Raw genomic sequence first — 17872 nt, 5'->3', positions numbered from 1 at the left:
AGCAAACAGTAAGCTGTCAGCAGCTCGGGGGTGAAGCAGCACACACACTTTCTTTCCCATTTCTTCTGGAACTTCACCAAGTCTCCATGACTCAGCTGATCAAACTTCAGGGGAAACGAGCTCGAGAGGGGAAAAAAAACATTAAAAAAAAACCCCTCAACTAATTCTCCACAAACACCTTACTTTCCATCACTGGCCCCTCACAAAGGACTGAGAGAGCCCAGACACTCCGTAGCTTAGGAACAACAAACACCTCCACATAATCCCGTGAAGCCTCTAGTGAGGAGGCTCATCAGCGTGCATTGTGGGCAAGCTCGCGCTAGCCAGCCCGCCACGGATGGGAGGACGGGTATAAACGAACGCCGGGGCGGGGCCAAACACGCCGTCACACACTCCGACACACAAAGACTGCTCATTAACACTCCCTGTTTGAACAGGTGTCTGGCTGACATGAGTGTGTGCATGTGTAGGATGGGTGGCAAAATATCATCTCGTGCCTGGAGAGGAGTTCTGAAAAGAACAGAGTCGCAAAGGACGGCAGACGTTTAATCCTGGGTGACCACACCGTCTGCGCGGTGTTTATACTGCGTATGGGAAACGGTGGCTATATTCAGTGGCCATATTAACCACCGTATTCAGTGCATATTATGTGGAGAGGATTTAGAGCAGTTGAACAAGTGTTAAGTAGTGTTAGCTCACAACAAAGGAAGACGAAAGTGAATAAAAAGAGCAACAAAAGAACATATTCCCAGTAGGGGGTCACTACCCTCGCCCAGGGCATCAGCATGCTTTATACTACCCTCGCATCAGCATATGTTTAGAGCAACCTTAAGTGACAAAAACCACACTGCAGGCTTGGATGGGACTTGTGTGTCTAATGTAGCATTAAGGGATCTGAAGGGTAAAGTCTTGTCCTGATTTCCATTTTAAAATAGCATTCAAATCACCCAAAGTGTTTGGAAATGAGTACACGTCCCAACATCTTGTCGTTCGTGCACACTGAGGGGTTGTTCCTCAGACGCAGGGAACGCGTTGAGAACACTGGAGTGAAAAGTCAGAGTAAAATCTCCAAGTAAATGGTTACTGGTTCAAAAGTACAGACGCAGAGTCTGACGTACATCGCAAAACTGTTTCCGCATCCTACACGTCTGCTGTGTTTCCTGCTCAGGCTCAGAACGTTTTGTTGACAAGGTCTCACACCTCCTACACTCGTGACTCAGGGTAAGAAATCCATGACCTCCTGCGTGAGCACGTCCCTCTTCCCACCTGCGCTCCTCAGATGTAGGCTGTCAAGTTCACGTTCAGCTGGGCTGAGCCTCGGGCTCTGGGGAAACGCAGCACCCATTCTCCATCTGTCGTCTCCCTTCACCCTCAGCCTTAACCCCTGCCTCCCGCGGGCCGGGCCGGCAGGTAAAACCACAGCTCCGTGCCGCACACACCCTCGCCCCCAGTGACAACGCACAGGGTCAAAGGCCACGCGCGCACCTGTGATTTAGACCAAACATCGGACATACCACCAACAGAGCTCCTTTTCAACTGCCCCGTCTGTGGGCGGCCGCTGCTGTGGTTGAGCCGTACATACCAGGAATGTGAGAGGAGCTCGGACAGCGAGGGGCAGAAGGAGAAGTGAGAGCAGGGTGCATTTGGGCATTAAATATCAACTCGGTCACTTAACCAGATTTTGGGACGAAAGAAGCGAAGCTCGCTGCAGTTTAAGCAGGCAGGAGTCACTGCACTGCTGCTTTATTGAAAGCGGAGAAATGAGGGTACAAGGGAAACCGGTGCCAAAAGCGCCATGACCATCAAAGATCAACAGTGAGTAACAAGACAAGCAGCAGTGGGGCCAAATCAGTTTAAAACCAACTAGGATGATTTCACAAAGTCCACAACCATTCTGACTGCAGTGCATTAAGGGCCAACTGTCTCTTAAACGGCCAGCAGCGTTGATACAGAACAGTATCAGCGTTGATACAGTAAGAACAGATCGGAACGGTGATCCAATGACCCATTAGTTTCACTGTGGCGTACAAACAGATAATGCAGGGACGTACAGACAAGAACTGATGAATGATTCAACTGCACTTATCCTCATTTATGCCCTCTAGAGCAAGACGCCTATTTGTAGATCCTGGGATTCTGCTGAAATAGTTTGGATGAAAAATCGTGATTTAACTTTGGTAAAGAAATGTCTCAACCAAACAATACATCCTCCAACAATGTTTTTTTTTATCTCTGATCACTACCCGAGCCGATAAAAAAAAAAAAAAATTACTTAGATTAATAGATTCTCCTAAATACTTTAATTATGGTTAAAGGTTTAAACTATTTTGAACTCAATATATCCACCAATAAATGAATACATATTACTTTGAAGAATCTACATGTTTTCCATGTATGGTTTATGGCTGCACTTTTGAGTTTATAAAGGCTACTTTCCCCAGCTTCTATACCCCACCGAGAAATTATAAACACCACCATTGCCTTCATTTACCTAAACAGAGGCATCTGATGCCCCCTGGTGGGACCAACATGAATAACAATTGGGTTGCTAAAGAGATATGCGTTCTTGACTGCATTACAAAGACTGCAGCATCATATACCCTTGTATCTTCTCATCAAGTCATTCGTAGAGCCCTAGATCTTATTAAACTGCACTTACAAGAGGTAAACAGAAAAGAGAGAATGGATTCCATATGTGCGTATCATTCATCTTTTCTGCAGCTAGTCAGTCCCTCTCCAGCGTGGAGGCCAGGTGAGCTCCAGACAGGACGTGCAGGACATCCTACTTCTCCGCGTCCCGCTGACTCTTCCACCGCTCGCGCTGGTGTTTGGTGATGATGTACTTAAAGAACTCGTAGACCGACCAGCTGATGGCGGTGGAGGGCATCTGATAGATAATACGCGCCTGCACGCCTTTGAAGTACGCGGGTAGGCCGCCCAGCCTGTACACAGTCCTGAAGGCGTGGGCCAGCCCCGAGATGTGTCCTCCGCCCTGGCTGACGGGATGCACGGCCAGAGACTCCTGGGTGTTGAGCAGCGTCTTGCAAACGTCCAGAGGCGTGGTGGCGGCCGCGGCCACGGCTCCCGCCAGGGCACCGGACACCACGTGTGACGAAGGGTTGTAGTGTCTCTGGGGGTTGAGCTGTTCCTGCAGGTATTCGTAGGTTATGAAGTGTAGGGCCTGGAAGGGCACGTTCATGGTGAGCTGCGTGGTGTAACTGCGGTAGAACGCCCCCAACCCTTCCCGCTGCCACACACAGCGCACACAGTCCAACACCCTGCGGTAGGGCGAGTTATACATCTGCATCCTCTGCTTCACCACTAGGGGGCGCCGGCAAGAGGTTGTCGAAGGCCACAGCCGGAGAACAGGAGAGAAGAGGGAAGGGCAGGTCAGGACATTCATCAAACAAAAGAAAAAAAAACCAGTCAAAACAAAGTTTGCAGCTGAAATACAGTAAGACCATCAAAGCATAAGCATTCGGACTCGTTACAGTCAGTGTGGTCCATTCCATCTGGACATGGCCAGATCAAATAAATCTGCTTTTCAGCACAAAGTCAAACCTGTCTGTGGGGAATGGGAGTGCTAAAAGTGTGTGCATGATTCAAGGCAGCGGAGCAGGTGTCTAGTACAGCACTCAGACTGCCACCTGGATATGTAAGCCCATATCTAGCAATGCCATGACTTAACTAGGCCAGCTTCCTGCCGAGCGCAGCTGTTAAAAACAACAGAGCCGATCTTTTCCCACAAGACTGCCTTTACCCAGCACAGCCTTCACTTAACAGGCAGTTGGACTCTCTGCTGCCACCTACTGGCTTGGAGTGCATGATAAAGCTTCTATGGCCTTATTCTTGAATTTCATTTAATACTGCTACAGCTACTGATGTGATAGGTGTACAAATACACTTTGGTATGATGGTCAGATGTTAATTTGAAGCAGTAGCGAACCGTGACCATTAAACTTGGGCCCGCTACCCCCCCGAAACATTTTTTATTAACACTCTCCTAATAAACTGGAGATATAAAATAAAGAAAAAAACGAGACGACAGTATAGCTTTAGAAACGCATTAAACAATAACATTTGTACTAGATAACTTTTTAAGCAAAATAAGTTTCCAAACAAAATAAGGTTTCACAGCTCCGTGGTTCACGGAAGCGGAATATGTAAATGAGAACGTCAAAGGACTGAATCGAAACCATAGGCCCTTTTCACAACAAAACGGAAATACGTCACCGCCGGGTAAAACAAGTTCCGGTACTCGCAGAAGATAGTTGTTGTCAATTCACCTCAGCATGGAGCGTGTGTTTACTTCATCCCTGTCGTCGCTGCCGAGACTGAATTTTAAATACGTTTCCAGTATCGTTGGAGAACATTCAACAACGAACGGTTCCAAGTTAAATAGAGGCTACAAATTGTTTGTAGAATAATTTATTCACTTATACCAGGGTAAGCTAACACCAGCTAGCACTAGCTAGGTAACTAACTATTATTTAAGGTATAGCTGGTTCCATTAGTCATCCTACGGAGTGGTAAAACAGTCTATATTATTATGTTATATATTATAATATTATTATGTTATATATTACATATTATACTGACAGCTTTAGTTAACAATATCTAGCTAGGTTAAGCTGTGCGATTTTTGGCCCATTTTCAGCCGATTTTTCACTCGTGCGACTATTTTTGCGATCGGGCTGAGTTTCGGCTCAATCGCGTGTCGTGCATCGTATAGTTTACACAGGTAAATGAGGAGCGATTCACACCTCACGACCAGCTCCCGATCAGAAATCGCAGCGTCGCAAGAATATCAAACATGTTTGAAATTCAAATCGCTCCTCGTGAGAGTATCGCACTGTTGAAGCAGCTCCACGAGCCGACTCTCCCTGCAATTTAGTCGTAGTTTGAGATGGAGCTGAGTACACCATTTAAAATATCGTACAGTGTACGCCCAGCTTTAGCAAGCCAAGGGACGTCAGCTATTGATTGTTTGGTTTACATCAGTATCAATAAAGTTCATGACACACCAAGTTATTACGTGTTATTGTTTATTCAGTGTCCAATATAGTCGACAGCAGAGTGATGGTCAGAGCTGGATGCTACCGAGCAGAGCTGGATGCTAGCGGATCACAGCTAGTTTCAGAGCCGGTTTCAGTGGAACAGTTGCTGTCCGCATTTGAAAGAGCAAACTCTCGACTAGTAGATGTTCGTGGTGTACTGCCAGCTGAGAGCTTGCTCTTTTCTAGCTAGATGCTATCGGATCACGGCTAGAAGCTATCGGATCGGGTCTAGAAGCTATCGGATCGGGGCTAGAAGCTATCGGATCACGGCTAGAAGCTAGCGAACCGGGGCTAGAAGCTATCGGATCGGGGCTAGAAGCTATCGGATCGGGGCTAGAAGCTATCGGATCGGGGCTAGAAGCTATCGGATCGGGGCTAGAAGCTATCGGATCACGGCTAGAAGCTATCGGATCACGGCTAGAAGCTATCGGATCACGGCTAGAAGCTATCGGATCACGGCTAGAAGCTATCGGATCGGGGCTAAAAGCTAGCGAACCGGAGCTAAAAGCTAGCGAACCGGAGCTAAAAGCTAGCGAACCGGAGCTAAAAGCTAGCGAACCGGAGCTAAAAGCTAGCGAACCGGAGCTAAAAGCTAGCGAACCGGAGCTAAAAGCTAGCGAACCGGAGCTAAAAGCTAGCGAACCGGAGCTAAAAGCTAGCGAACCGGAGCTAAAAGCTAGCGAACCGGGGCTAAAAGCTAGCGAACCGGGGCTAAAAGCTAGCGAACCGGAGCTAAAAGCTAGCGAACCGGAGCTAAAAGCTAGCGAACCGGGGCTAAAAGCTAGCGAACCGGGGCTAAAAGCTAGCGGACCGGGGCTAGATGCTATCGGACCGGGGCTAGATGCTATCGGACCGGGGCTAGATGCTATCGGACCGGGGCTAGATGCTATCGGACCGGGGCTAGATGCTATCGAACCGGAGCTAGAAGCTAGCGAACCGGGGCTAGAAGCTAGCGAACCGGGGCTAGATGCTAGCGGGTAACAGCTAGATGCAAGCGGACGTACGTGTACGCCCAGCCGAGAGCTTGATCTTTCAAACGCGGACAGCAACTGTTTCACTGAAACCGGCTGGGAACAGTAACAGTACTGGGGACAGTAACAGTACCGGGGACAGTAACAGGGAACAGCACCAACTTTTAGCCGCGAGCTTTAGCCGTCTGCAGCAGTGAAATGCTGGCTACACACAAAGATGCTCCGTATCACAAAGTTTTCCCCTTCATCCCTCCTAATTGCACAAACCCATTTTCTTTTCTGCTCGTCGTCAGCCGGAAAACCGTAGAAACTGAGATACGACTGTTTTTGCTTCGAGATCGAGCACCCTGGTGCACTGCAAAAGCTCTTGTTATTGGACTCTGCCATTGTTTAATGTGTAACGGAAGTAACTTTACCCTGCAACGAGAGCTTCCGGAAGAAAAAATGCGGAAGTGTGAAAAGGGCCTATACGGTCTCTGATCGAAACTAGCTAGCGGCGGTAGGCTAACGACAGCTAGCGTCGCCACAGCAGGCGGAAATTATCATACAGTTAAGCCCGCCCACTAAGAGGGAAGATATGATTGGTCAATTTTACTGTCATTTGAAACTGGCATTGCATTGAATTATAACTGCCAGGCCCTCTGTAAACGAACAGCGGGCATCACAGTCCTGATAGGGGGAGACACAGACTCACAGGCTTCCCCTTAACCCCTCACCTTCCAACACAGATTGAATAGACATGGGTGAATAATTTATTTGCTTATATTTTTGTAATTGTTTAGATGTCGATTGTAAAACTGTAAGTAGATAAAATAAAATCGGATAATTATATATATATATATATATATATATATATATATATATATATATATATATATATATATATATATATATATATATATATATATATAAAGTTTTAAGAATATTTTAGGCCCTCTGAGAGGGCGTAGAGGGCCCTGACGGTTCCCCACTGATTTGAAGTCCTGCATACCTTCAGCCGGGTTCATGGCAGCGTCGTGAAGCAGCGTGGCCACACATCCTGCAGTTCCTGCAAAAATCAACCAATCAGTGAGCACCAACGAGGAGGCTACCAGACTGACTGGACAGGCACACACCGATGGGACACAGACCACAGCCATGGCAGTTAAGGGTCCCTGGTGATCAGCTAAAAAAGACAGCTACCAAGAACATCTCAACTGGAGAGATTAGGGATTTGCCAAGTGTGTCATGTGGAATGGCGGACAGAAAAGGCCATTTGTCCACTTTCAACCCTATTTACTGTCATTGGCTGACCACCACAGGGACTTTGCAAAGAGCAGTTTTAATCTCCGCAGCAAATGAAGCCAGGCTATTAGAGGCTTTATTCTGGTTGATGTGTATGGTAAGACACAATACATTTTGCAATTAAGGTAACCTTTTCTTAATCAAAATCTTAAAACTTAGTAATTAGTGAAGAAAGAATTTAAGTAGCCATGATTTCAGTGAGTATAAATCTATGACCAAATTTTTTACCAAAGAAAGGTAACAATAGGACAAAATGGCTGGGAGCTCTAAATAATGTCTATCCATACAAAGCACAGTGGCTCCTTTTGAAATGATCAAACTCATTCCACTTGGGCACAGCAGAAAAACCTATGCTGTCGAACACGCCAGGAGCCTCTTATCAACTCACCACCTCACCTAGGCAACAAGAAAGAGAGACAAGAGAGAATGCAAAGCAACATCAAGCAACATTTCCACCAGATTACGCAGAATTTGATCCAAGATCTTAGAGGGCCTCTCATCGGACACAACGTAGAGCATGTCACTACATAATACATAACATTGCGGAAACCTACTATGATTCTAGAGCAAATATTTCAGGTCATGACATGAGTAAAAGTTATGGAACTGGTATGGATGTAGTCCATATATCATGAGGAGATAGGACAGCATCACACTACACTTCATGACACCCTGGGGAGAGTGTTCCTCCTCAGAGAACTTGTTCTAAGAACAAAGAATTAAAATGATTCAAACAGGTATAATTTGTTGACAACAAATTAAATAATTTAAAGAGGATGAAGAAATTAAAATTTCTAACTGCACCTAACAGGCCCTACCCCCATTAGCAGAACGCTATCTCTCCAGAAGCAGACGGGAGAGGTTTGCTGAGCTGGACTTCAGCCTGACCACCAATCCATATACAGCTGCTCTGGGAATCATAGCAGTCACAAGCCTGTTGTTCCATTCCTGTAGGCTTACACCATTCCAAGAACGCATACGCATGGGCGTGTTCAGGTCCGACACCTCAAAGCTAGGCTTCTCTGGCTGCTGTGTGGGAGAGAACGAGGTTTACCATTTGCCAAATGGCTGTTGGCTCCTGGGTGGATGACATCACTAAGGCTCTTTTTTAGCTTCTCATAGCAGGCAAAGTAAAGCGCATGGGCGGGGCCCGCCCCCACAGCCGTGGCGTTAAGCCCTCTGATTGGCCGCCAGATTCCCTCAGTCCTGACGATGCGCCCCAGAGCCTCCATCACGTTACGGTAGCGTGCAGCTGGGTCAGGCTGTAAGCTCTGCATACGCGTCTGTGAGCGAGCAAGAGAGAAAATAATTAATTATATTATTATATTTTAAAAAATAATCAATAAAGGGTAAAACAATCACTGAAAAACAACATTAAGCAAAACTACAGGTGCACCGTATTTACAGTGAAAAATAAAACTATGCTGTGATTCAACTGTGATTATGTGAGAACGTCAACCTCTGAAGTTGAAATGGCCTCTTAACAGCCCACAATACTTGATTAATACCTTGAAATTAATTCTGTATCTAAAGGCCACTTGAATTAAGAGGATCACAAACTAAATAAAACATAGAAAAATTATCTAAAAGTAAAGGGCAAAAGAGCCCTTTACTTGCTAAGCACTCTACTGCAACCAAACCACATCGGACATTAGCGACACCTAAAGCAGTGACTATGTATGACAAACACTACACACTGGATTCAGGCTGGTGTAAAAAAAATGGATTTGACCACATTACAGATAACAGAACTAGAAAAAGAAAAAAGTTTCTCCGAACTACAATAAAGTACTGTGGACTTAGTGGAGCTGGACTGAACACCCACGAGTTGAAGGACACCCCCCCCCCCCCCCCCCCCCCCCCCCCCCCCCCATAAGCAATGGAAAATACTGCCTCCCACCTAAGCTCCTCCTCGGAAGGATGTGATACCAATTGAGGATGAACATTGATGCAACCACTGATTGAAACATTGACTCAATGATGATGAATCAATGGAAAACGACTTCTGTCACCTGCATATCTAGACCAGTTCCCTTTGTCAATGATGGTTGCTCACTCACTATCAAAATCCCTTTAAGTTGATTACGTGTTCTGGTTCCACAACCAGAGCCGTTACTGCATAGATGTCTTGTATGCTGAATAAGTAAAACGGTCTTGATATTTGGAAGGAGACACCCTGGTTTGGACCTTATTATGATAATGATACTGTTGGGTAAAGCATAGTAGCATAGTAGGTCCATACTGTAATTTCTTACAATCATATACCGGAGAAGGGACAATTAAGACACTACAGCAGGGACAGAATCCGTGCATGTATGTCTCTCCCACAAATGTTTTAAAGAACTCAAGGTTGCATCGAGTCCAAAGATTTGAGCTTGATCTTGCATTGTGCAGTCCATTCCCACCAGCGGAAGTGTGCAACAATGTGGTTTGGGGAGTCATCTTACAGCTTCCTTCTTTCCCACCCCAAACAAGCATTCTGTGACTTCCGCACACCGCAGCAACTCATAAAGGAAGATCTAGAGCTGGATGTTGGTGTCTACTGTGCTGCATGCCAATACCAGTTTAGCGCTTATTGCAGACGTGTTTTACCGATTATTTAATGTGGTTTGACACAAAGAGTATTATAATGATATCTGTGCGTATTAGGATCATTATGTGACTGTAGATGCAGATAAAATCACATTGTGGTCCAGAGTCATGGCATGGCATAAAGCTGCACTGATAATGATGGTTGCTGAATGCACCTTGTGTCAAACGAACAGTCATACAGTATAGTGTGCTGTAGGATTCAGTGTCTGCATGAACTCTACAACCACACCCTATAATTGCCCAAGGCTAAGGCAGGATCCAAAAGATTGTGCTGCTTTCAGTGCACAAGCTCCACAAAGCAGGCGATTGAGGAAGTGCAAGGCCAAACAGGAAAAGGCAAGGTTTTCCACAATCAACTGGAGGTTATTCTCATATCGAGACGTAAAAACTCTCTTCAGACATTAGAAACACTGCATAAATCCATAAAAACATCAATGAGTAAATATCACAAGATGGAAAGACAAGAAAATAGGTAGACAAAAAAAAGAGCAACTTCCTGAAGTGAGACTTGCAGTCTGGTATAGGTACACATACTAGATGTGACTCACACAGTGAGACATTTTAGCATCTTACCTTTTTCACCTTTACCTTCCAAATTGCAAAATGCTTGTGTTACTTTTAAATAGTAGATATCAATGTGCATGGCAATCAACGGGCAACAAAATCGTTAGCACAGTGTTTGCCTGGAGAACACAGAGCTTGAACAGCAACCTTTTAGAGCTGGGCGATATGGCCCTCCAAAAAAATCTTCGATTAATTTTTTTTTAATCCGATTTTCGATTTTAATAGATTTATTTTCCTCTACTAAAAAACTACAGATGATAAAGGAATGGTAAAAAAAAGTTTTAATTTATTTTTCACTTAAATTTCCCCTTTGAGGTTAAAGTGCAAGCAGAAACAAATTGTAAACAAGTGAGAACATTCAGTAACTTTTAGAAGGTTTTCTCCAACATACTTTAAGCATTGACACAATGCAACCTCAAACTTAAAATAAATAAATAAAACACACCCTCAAAAAATAAATAGATATAAATAATTTGGTGCCCTTTAATAAAATGGAAAACAAATACAATTGAACAATTCTTGCATGTTGTACTGACAGTCACGCTGTCTACATTCTGATTAAGAACAGGGCTCCCCTCACTTTAGCCTAAATTCCAGCACTTTTCAAACCTGAAACACAATGTAACATTAAAATTCGTCAGGTAAATGTTCCTTCCACTGTTTCTTTATACTACCACAGTTTATACTTTATACTACAATAGTTGCCAGGTTCGCTTTTTCACGCCAAATTGGGCTTGTTTGGAAAATCCAGCCGCGGGTAAAAATTATGGGGTCGCGGGGTGCGGTTTTTTGGTCTACTTTTGAGTTGGGCTACCGCAGGAGTTACAAGTCAACACTAATAATGGATCGCGATATAATACTTAATTTGTCTCCATTTTACACACTCGCGAGGTGCCCGGAGCCGCGCGCTACGGTCACTCGCGAAAGTATAATCCATTGAAGCGGGTTCGGTGACCGAGGCAGAAACTGCTTAATCCAAAATATCCCGCGGAGGGAAACTTTATTGACAGCGCAACTGAATAGCACTCTTCGCTCTCTCCCTCTATCGGTTTCAAACACCTTACAGCGAGGACTTGTTTGGTCTACATCTGACGCCGCAAAACCGAACCAACTCCAGATCACGGAGCTAGTTGCTCTTTTCTTGGACACAAGTTCCGCCGTCATGTTTGTGTGTGTGTGTTTTGAGGGTGGATGGGTGGGAGGTGCTAAACTCACTGAACTACGGGAGCCCACAGTGCAGCGTCGGTGGTGAAAATTAAATCTCAGAAAATCGATTTTCTTAAAAACACATCGTCCTTAACTGTAAATTCGAATTAATAGATAATATCGATTAATCGCCCAGCTCTACAACCTTTGATTGGACGGTAAACAAAACCTTTCTGCTGTATACACGACTGCCACTATATGGCCCAGGTGTCCCAGCCACTGCTGGTGAACCAAGGTGTGTTGATCAGAGCAGCCATCTTCCAAACACACACATGCCAGGTGAAGATATACTCACATCTTCGCTGACGTGCGCATTTTTACATGCTGGAATTACCAATCCAAGTTTCAACATGAATATACAACAAAAACATGCAAGCAGTAATACAAAAATGTAGATTAGTACATTATGCCACATTACATATTTCAGCATGGTGGATTTTATCATGCAAATGTTTACTTCATAGAAAAAAAAAAACTACTGAAACCTGGAAAACAGAAAAGTAGTCAAAAGTACTGTCAACTAAAGTTTTACATAATTTTTGTTGCAGTTCTGCAACACAAAGACTAGAAAGAAAGTTTAGAAAGTCATAAATGCATAAAATATATGTATTAATACATATATTTACAAATGTATTATAGCCTAAAAAGTTATATTTTGTAAAAGGTTTCAGTTTCATGAAGAACTGAGCACTAAGCTCTCCGGGGACGCCAAACTCTTCTTTATGTTAAATATGGTCATCAGTATTAGGAGGGCCTAGAGTTGTTCCACTTTCACAGGGATGTTGCACCCATGAACCACTATTAATCTGAAGTGCCACTTGTACATACATGGCAATGCTTTATTATATCTAGGTACTTACAGAACCCTCAGCAGGAATCATTCTAGTATTGTATCAGATAGCATCAGAGACCCTGCTAATTCAACTTGTGGATTTAGGGTTTTATCAGAAAGTGGCATTATTTCAAGCTTTGAAAATTAGTATAGTAACAAAACAACGTAGGGGTATTTTAAGCTGGGACTAGGAAAACCTGTCCATCGGATAAACATTTTACGCAGGAGAGGTTGACTAGTCATTACACTCACTGCATTTAGCATATGCCCTTACCCACAGAGAAAGAGAAGAGGAACCAGTACTAGTGATTCACAAATTCAGACAAAAAAAGTGATGTTTCATGGCCTTAATGAGTTATACCCTTTTCAAAATCTGAGAGCCACAGCTGTGAATGTCAAGTTAAAGTTAGTTTTTTTTCTTTGAGTCATTCTAAGACCAGCTGAACTGCTAGTCAGTGTGCTTTTCTTTTTGTCCCCTATAAACAAACTAACTTCAGATTCCTAATGTTATTTGAAAGAATAATACCAATTCTTAGAGAAAATAAAACTTACAAGTTTGCTGTTATTTTTTTATGTGAATGTTATCAATTGTTTCTGCGTGCATTGCTCAGTAAGAATAAATCTACAATTGGTGATTATAAAAGGCAATTCACACCTGGTTGTTACATACGTTTTGAGTATTAGGATTATTATACACATCTAAATACAGATTGCAAACGCACCCAGGATGCGTTCAGTGCAGCTTCCCTCCAAGGACCTCAGGGCTGTTCCCACTTCACATATCTGATGGAGGACCGTAGCGGTATGTGCTACAGTTGCGATCAGGGTCAATGCTGTATTTAATTAGCCTAATCGATCGTTTTCTCTTAAATCTGACCGTCGGAGCTGGTGCCTCTCTGCAAACTTTAAAAAAAAAAATGCCCGACACCATATAAAATTGATTTCCTAGACAGCGACTAACCTTTGCATAGCTGGAAAAGAGCAAAGGCAAAAAACATGCATGCTGAACGTAAACTTCGCGTATAACTTATGTATTTAACAGGAACAGTGCACATTAATCAACATTTCACGTTTCTACATCAATGTAAATGTGCCGGAGTTAGCCAAAAAGCTCATTTTCATCCATAGTCCCTAGGCAGGTTGCTGTAAAAACTTAAGTTGGAGTCGTCAGATTCTGTGACTGTCTAACCAAGTTTGTCTCTAGAGAATAAAGACGGTCTGTCCTAACTAGTCCTGTAGTTTTTCACTAGTCTGTCCCAACTAGTCCTGTAGTTTTTCACTAGTCTGTCCCAACTAGTCCTGTAGTTTTTCGCTAGTCTGTCATAACTAATCCTGTAGTTTTTCGCTAGTCTGTCCCAACTAATCCTGTAGTTTTTCGCTAGTCTGTCCCAACTAATCCTGTAGTTTTTCGCTAGTCTGTCCCAACTAGTCCTGTAGTTTTTCGCTAGTCTGTCCCAACTAGTCCTGTAGTTTTTCGCTAGTCTGTCCCAACTAGTCCTGTAGTTCCTCACAAGGTCGTGTGGACCTCCAGCACCCTGGAGCTGAAGACACGTGTGACCTTGCGTGTGAGTGAACGGGCCACGGCGTGGAGCCCGTTACAAGCACGACTTTCTAATAAAATACGAATTAAATCTCAACAGCCCCCCTAAAAGATGGACACTGTCTCAACCCCAGTCACGACACATGACAAGTCCAGTGTGGACAAGTGATGCGAACCCGGCCAAGGTTCAAAACGGGAGGACGAGTCCACATTTACTTTGGTGACTAACTTACTAGGCCAACTTAAACTTTCTCTTTTTCCGAGGTACTGTACAAAATAAAATAACTGGTGGCGAGTAAAAAGCATTAATAAACGTAGGTTTGTGCTGTTTAGTTAGGACGTGAAGTCAAGAACCTGAAGATATATCCACTCCGAGGTGAAGTTGGCCCGTTAGCTCTTAGGCTAACCGCCTCTCCGGCTCCCTGAGGTCCCCGCCGTGTACCGGGGTGTCGGTAGCCGGTCGAGGTTCTCGGTGCCGGTGTAATATTGTGTGGTTGTGTCCGCTCACCTTGACGCAGTCGACGGGGAACATGAGGCAGTGCTCCATGATGCCCGCCACGGCCCCGGCCAGCATGTAGGTGCCGGTGGAGGCGCCCTGCGGTAGGCCTTCGTAGTCCGGCTCGTCCGGGGCGTCTTGGGGCCCGTGGAGTTGCACCGCGCCGAGGTCGGACTCTCCGACCCGCGGCGCCAGAGTCCCGACGATACCCTCCGAGACGCCCAGGAACCTGCCGCCGAGCCAGCGGAGCTCCGCACCCGCGGAAGCGCTCGCCACCGCCGCGTCTCCGCCGGGCGCCTCCGCGCTCACCCGCCGCCTCCGAACGAAACCGTCCGCTTCCATTAGCAAACCAGACGCGCCGCCGGTGGACGAAGCGTTTAACGGGGTCGTTTCCGATAACATTCGTCGGTTTTCCGTCAGCTAGTGCCCAGATATTTTACCCGTCTGGACCGCGGCTAACTAGCCGTCCTTAGCGGACGCGGCGCGAGTTGCGCAGCTTGTTTGGGCCGCCGGGGTCGTGCAGGCCTCGGGAGGAAAACGCTCACGCCCCGCTGAACTTTCCCTGCGTCGTGAGTGGAGGAATGTGGTGTCAATCAAACCGTCCAGCCCACGCCGAGCGACGCCAGCGTGCTGTTTGACGTGAGTGCGCTGAACCGGAAACTGAAGGGGTATCCGTTATATATTTGCGGGAAAACAAAACAGGAAAGATAACCCAAGAAGGAATTCTGTCATATAGAAAAGTGCAGTGCTGCACTCATTTTTACATTTCTTGTGCTACGTTCAGTAATTTGAACAATGAATAGTGAAAAAACAATGCTGTCTGATCTGGAGTCAAATGAAATACTGTTTAGTGTGCTTCAAATACTAGACACTTAATAAAATACCCATGTGCGTACATGCATTAGGCACTTAAGCACTCCAAATTATTTTATGATGACAGTTATAGGCTGTAGTCATCTCTACCAACTTTTGACCAAGAATCATTTTGGTGGCAGACTGTTCTCAACACTAGCATGACTGATGGAGTTGGGCTGGTGCAGGTTGATCATCCAGACATTGTTGCTGCGATATTTACATGTGTTCGAGAGTAAGTCTTTCATGCAAAACATATTCAGCCAGTGGCCCAGAAATTGACAAAACTGAAGGATAGCTAATAAATTTTGCAAAGCAACAGACTGTTGTACATTTTCACTTGTATTTGACAATTAATTTAATGTTAACAATGCTAATAATCACTCTGCATATTAGTCTTGCTTGTTAGACTGGTAGGATCAGAAATAAAAGTAACACGGTTTTATGAAAAATGTAATGTAATGTAAATGTGCCTTATTTTGTCAATTGTGATTTTTACACCGCAATCGACATTTGTCCTCTGCTTTTAACCCATCTGTGCAGTTAGAACACACACACACACACACACACACACACACACACACACACACACACACACACACTAGTGATTACTAGGGGGCTGTGGATCACACGTGCCCAGAGCGGTGGGCAGCCCTAGCCCGGCGCCCGGGGAGCAGTTGGGCTTAGGTGCCTTGCTCGAGGGTACCTCAGTAATTGCCTCAGGTCTGGGAATCGAACCCACGACCCTCCGGTCACAAGACCAGTTCCCTACCACCAGGCCATGACTGCCTGAAATGCATGAACCGACAGAATAATTTCTAAAAAATTGAACCAGCCCAAAAGTTGCATTTAGTACAAATGTTTACAGCTAATGTATTTGTTCACAGTGCCATAAAATTAAGCACAACCCAATGTTCTTTAATCTTTGAGATATAAAAATAGTCAACCATGCACCATAGAACTGCATAAAATGATCTGGGCCCAGCATCCCAAAGATCATAACACAAAGATCATCTAAAAATGTTACAGCAACCTGTAACTACAGCAATCAAACTAAACACTTTTTTTCAATGTTTTTTAAATTTAGGATCTTAACATGATGCTTTGTGTTAAGAACGGAGCACCGATGAGCACAGATTTTGACTACAATACAGCCACACTAGCAGGCAGATAGCACCAAGTACCATTAATAAGTTTTTCTGGTAAGATCATCACAGACATGCAGATAGCTAGTAGCCTAGCAATTAGAATTATGAAACCTCAGATCTGTCTTTCAGGTGGAAATGATCAGAGTAGTTCAATAATGTGCTACAGTAATCTTATTTCAAGCGGAGTCATTTTCGGTAATGTCAGTTTTGTTTTTCTCTCACGGTTACAGCTAGAGTGGTAGACTGTGGTGTTGAATTTCTGCAGAGCAAGGGAATGAAGTGTTAATTTTTGCTTACAAGAACAAAATTTCCCAGACTTGATCAAATTAATGTTGATTATGTGATGTCCAGATGCTTTCCTTTAAGGAAAGCCAAGCTGGAATGCATGCAGAGTAATCCTTCTTCCTTGTCCCTAATTCCCTTACCATGTGCAGTGATAGAGGTGTCGAGAAACCCTAGATGGCTAATTGAAGTCTACTTCATCTCTCCCCATGAGCATCTGAATCAATAGAGAATTTTGGAGTTGTTTTTCACAGCATAAGCAAAACAAAGGATATCGCATTCTGTTTCACAGCAACGTACATGATGTAGGCTGAAGCTAATTTACATTTATTTTCACAATCCCCAATCAGCTTCCCAACATACACAGCAAGTTGTTTTTATTTTATTTATTTATTTATGAGGGGAGTGTTAAGAGAAAAATGTATGAAATCATTAATTTCCCATTTTAAAGTGTTGCTGTATTCTAGTAAAGATTGTCTATTGTACCCATTAGTATAGCTTTGATGTATTAGATCTTAACTCAGTTATGTCAGATGTAGCACCACTTACCGACTCTTCAGGTAGGCTCTTCAGTCAAGATGATCTTCAAGGGCAGAGAGGACCATCTTATGAGATCTCTTCTCATGGAAATGTATTGGACCACTATAACTGTATTATAACTTGCTTTAAGTTGAAAATAAGTCATTTTAATTTGTTTAGAAATGACATGAAACAGTCACCAGTTCAGGTATATCACAGATATTCAGTAATATAAATTTGAATTTGTAATTATCAGTCTTGGAACAGTTTATATCTATTACAAAACATAGCTGAAACCAGGGGCTGAGTGAGGGGATGGCTTATGTGGCTTAAACCCAGCTGGTTATTGTTGCAAGAGGGCAAATAAATCTTCAGAGGTGACCATGGTCCTGGACATTTGTGCTAAGCCTATGGCTGAAATTGATCAATTTAAAAAGATTTTTAAAAAGACTTTTAAGATGAATAACATTTTCATCCAAAGAGTCAAATTGATTGTTTTCTAGAAGTATAGCTTGTGTAACTGTAATGA

The 17872-nt window shown here is 44.1% G+C and overlaps 1 protein-coding gene across 1 annotated transcript; it reads right to left on the bottom strand.

Annotated features, from left to right (window-relative positions):
- Positions 1 to 1706: 1706 nt before the first annotated feature.
- slc25a28 (solute carrier family 25 member 28) lies at positions 1707 to 15140 on the bottom strand. The gene is made up of 4 exons (XM_076973853.1): positions 14555 to 15140; positions 8367 to 8595; positions 7020 to 7076; positions 1707 to 3321 (listed from the first exon to the last, which is right to left on the bottom strand). The coding sequence occupies exons 1-4, from the start codon at positions 14942 to 14944 to the stop codon at positions 2783 to 2785; spliced, it is 1215 nt and encodes a 404-aa protein (XP_076829968.1). The 5' UTR covers positions 14945 to 15140; the 3' UTR covers positions 1707 to 2782.
- Between the last annotated feature and the right edge of the window lie 2732 nt (positions 15141 to 17872).

This window comes from Brachyhypopomus gauderio, chromosome 15, assembly GCF_052324685.1.
Source record: "Brachyhypopomus gauderio isolate BG-103 chromosome 15, BGAUD_0.2, whole genome shotgun sequence".
Taxonomy (NCBI): domain Eukaryota; kingdom Metazoa; phylum Chordata; class Actinopteri; order Gymnotiformes; family Hypopomidae; genus Brachyhypopomus; species Brachyhypopomus gauderio.
This window is presented reverse-complemented; position numbering and strand designations above follow the sequence as displayed.